The sequence below is a fragment of the Stomoxys calcitrans genome, chromosome 1 (assembly GCF_963082655.1).
Source record: "Stomoxys calcitrans chromosome 1, idStoCalc2.1, whole genome shotgun sequence".
In the NCBI taxonomy this organism is placed as follows: domain Eukaryota; kingdom Metazoa; phylum Arthropoda; class Insecta; order Diptera; family Muscidae; genus Stomoxys; species Stomoxys calcitrans.
In genome coordinates, this window is record NC_081552.1 from 134,275,695 (window position 1) to 134,277,364 (window position 1,670).

The window sequence follows — 1,670 nt, forward strand, 5'->3', positions numbered from 1 at the left end:
ATATCGCTAAAATTACAGTTAATAAGATAACTAAAATGAAAGCCGCATGACAGCTTATATGGTGAAACTGCAACCCCTTTAAGTCGAGATTCGCCTTCTGGACGTCTTTTAACTTTTTCATAACTTCATCGACTTTCCGATGGAAGAAATAGTCCTCTTTAACAGTATCGGCGATGTTATCAATGCGGTCACCTATACTTTTAAAATTCTTATTCACGTCATCTGTTGTTCGGCGAAGAATATTTAAGGTGGGCTCCACTACTGATGTTTGTTGCTTCACCAGATACTTCAGATTATATTGATTGTCAAGTCGATTCTTCATATTCTGCTCCAAAGCTTTTCTATCCTCAGCATCCATAGTACCGAATAGGATATGCTGAAGAGATCCGATGAACTCTCTTTTTATAGTGCGGGAAAAGGTATTGATTTTTTCTCTCCGTATTTAGTAACTGTCGTTCTATGGTATCCAGAATATGACTGCACTGAGCTTCGAACGACTGCAATTTCGTACACATCCGCCGCATACTTTTTAGAACGGGATCCGCCTTTTCAATCACGCCAAAAAAAGGTTCCATATCGAAATACACTATCAAATTCCATTTTGACGAAACTACATCCACCGAACCAATGTGATCGAGATATATTATGGCTGAGTCCTTAATGTTCTTTAGCGATGCTCCAATCGGTGGGTGACTTGATTTTACACATTCAATAAATATCAAAAGTATCGCCTAGATATAAGATATTTTAACTTTTGATCCGCTACCAAGCGTTGTACAGTTGACCCGTGTAACATTCGGTGTTTCTTGTTTTGATGACACATTCTCCAAAGGACATATCTTATTTATTGGCCTCTTTAATGAATTTGAAGCAGTTTTTACTGTGACAGTTCGCACCAAGCCGTCTTTCCCAGGATGCACATTCATAATCCGTCCTAGAGGCCACCTCGCCGGATGAGTTTCCTCGTTCTTCACAATGACCACTTGACCTTCTTGTAGATTTTGACTTGCTGTCTTCCATTTGTAGCTCTGTTGTAAATTGGTCAAATAGTCGTTTGTCCAATTGTTCCAAAAATGTTTTCTCATTTTCTGCACCAATTTCCATCGGTCTAGGCAGCCGATCGCTGCGTCGTTTACAAATTCTGGAGCATCTATCATTGGTCGGTCAATTAAGAAATGATCAGGAGTAAGAACGTCCATACTCTCATCGCCGTTACTGATGTCGCACATGGGTCTGGAATTTAAAATCGCCTCTATCTGAGCCAGAAGGGTGCTCATTTCTTCAAACGTCATCTTGTTTTCTCCAATGACCCTTTTTAAGTGGTATTTCATGGATTTAACTGCGGCCTCCCAAAATCCTCCGAAGTGAGGACTTCCCGGCGGAATAAAATGCCACTTAACCAGCTGATGTTCCAAAACATCTGCTAAATTGACATTTTGCTTTATTACCCGAGCAAACTCCTTCTCCATTGCGCCGGCGGCCCCAACAAAGTTGGTGTCATTGTCTGAATAGATATGGCCACTTTTCCCTCTTCTTGCAAAGAACCGCTTGAGTGCGGCCATAAAAGCATCTGTATCGTCGATATCACACTGCCTTGCTCTTAACGCCTGGGCGCATTCTATTGTCGTATCCAGTAATGTTTTAACTTTTTTAGGGTTTTCGCTATTAAT

General features: G+C 40.8%; 1 protein-coding gene across 1 annotated transcript; it reads right to left on the reverse strand.

Moving 5' to 3' along the window:
* Positions 1 to 731: 731 nt before the first annotated feature.
* LOC131996964 (uncharacterized) lies at positions 732 to 1,469 on the reverse strand. Its single transcript, XM_059367175.1, has one exon. It carries the CDS (start codon positions 1,467 to 1,469, stop codon positions 732 to 734), a length of 738 nt encoding a protein of 245 aa, XP_059223158.1.
* Positions 1,470 to 1,670: the final 201 nt, after the last annotated feature.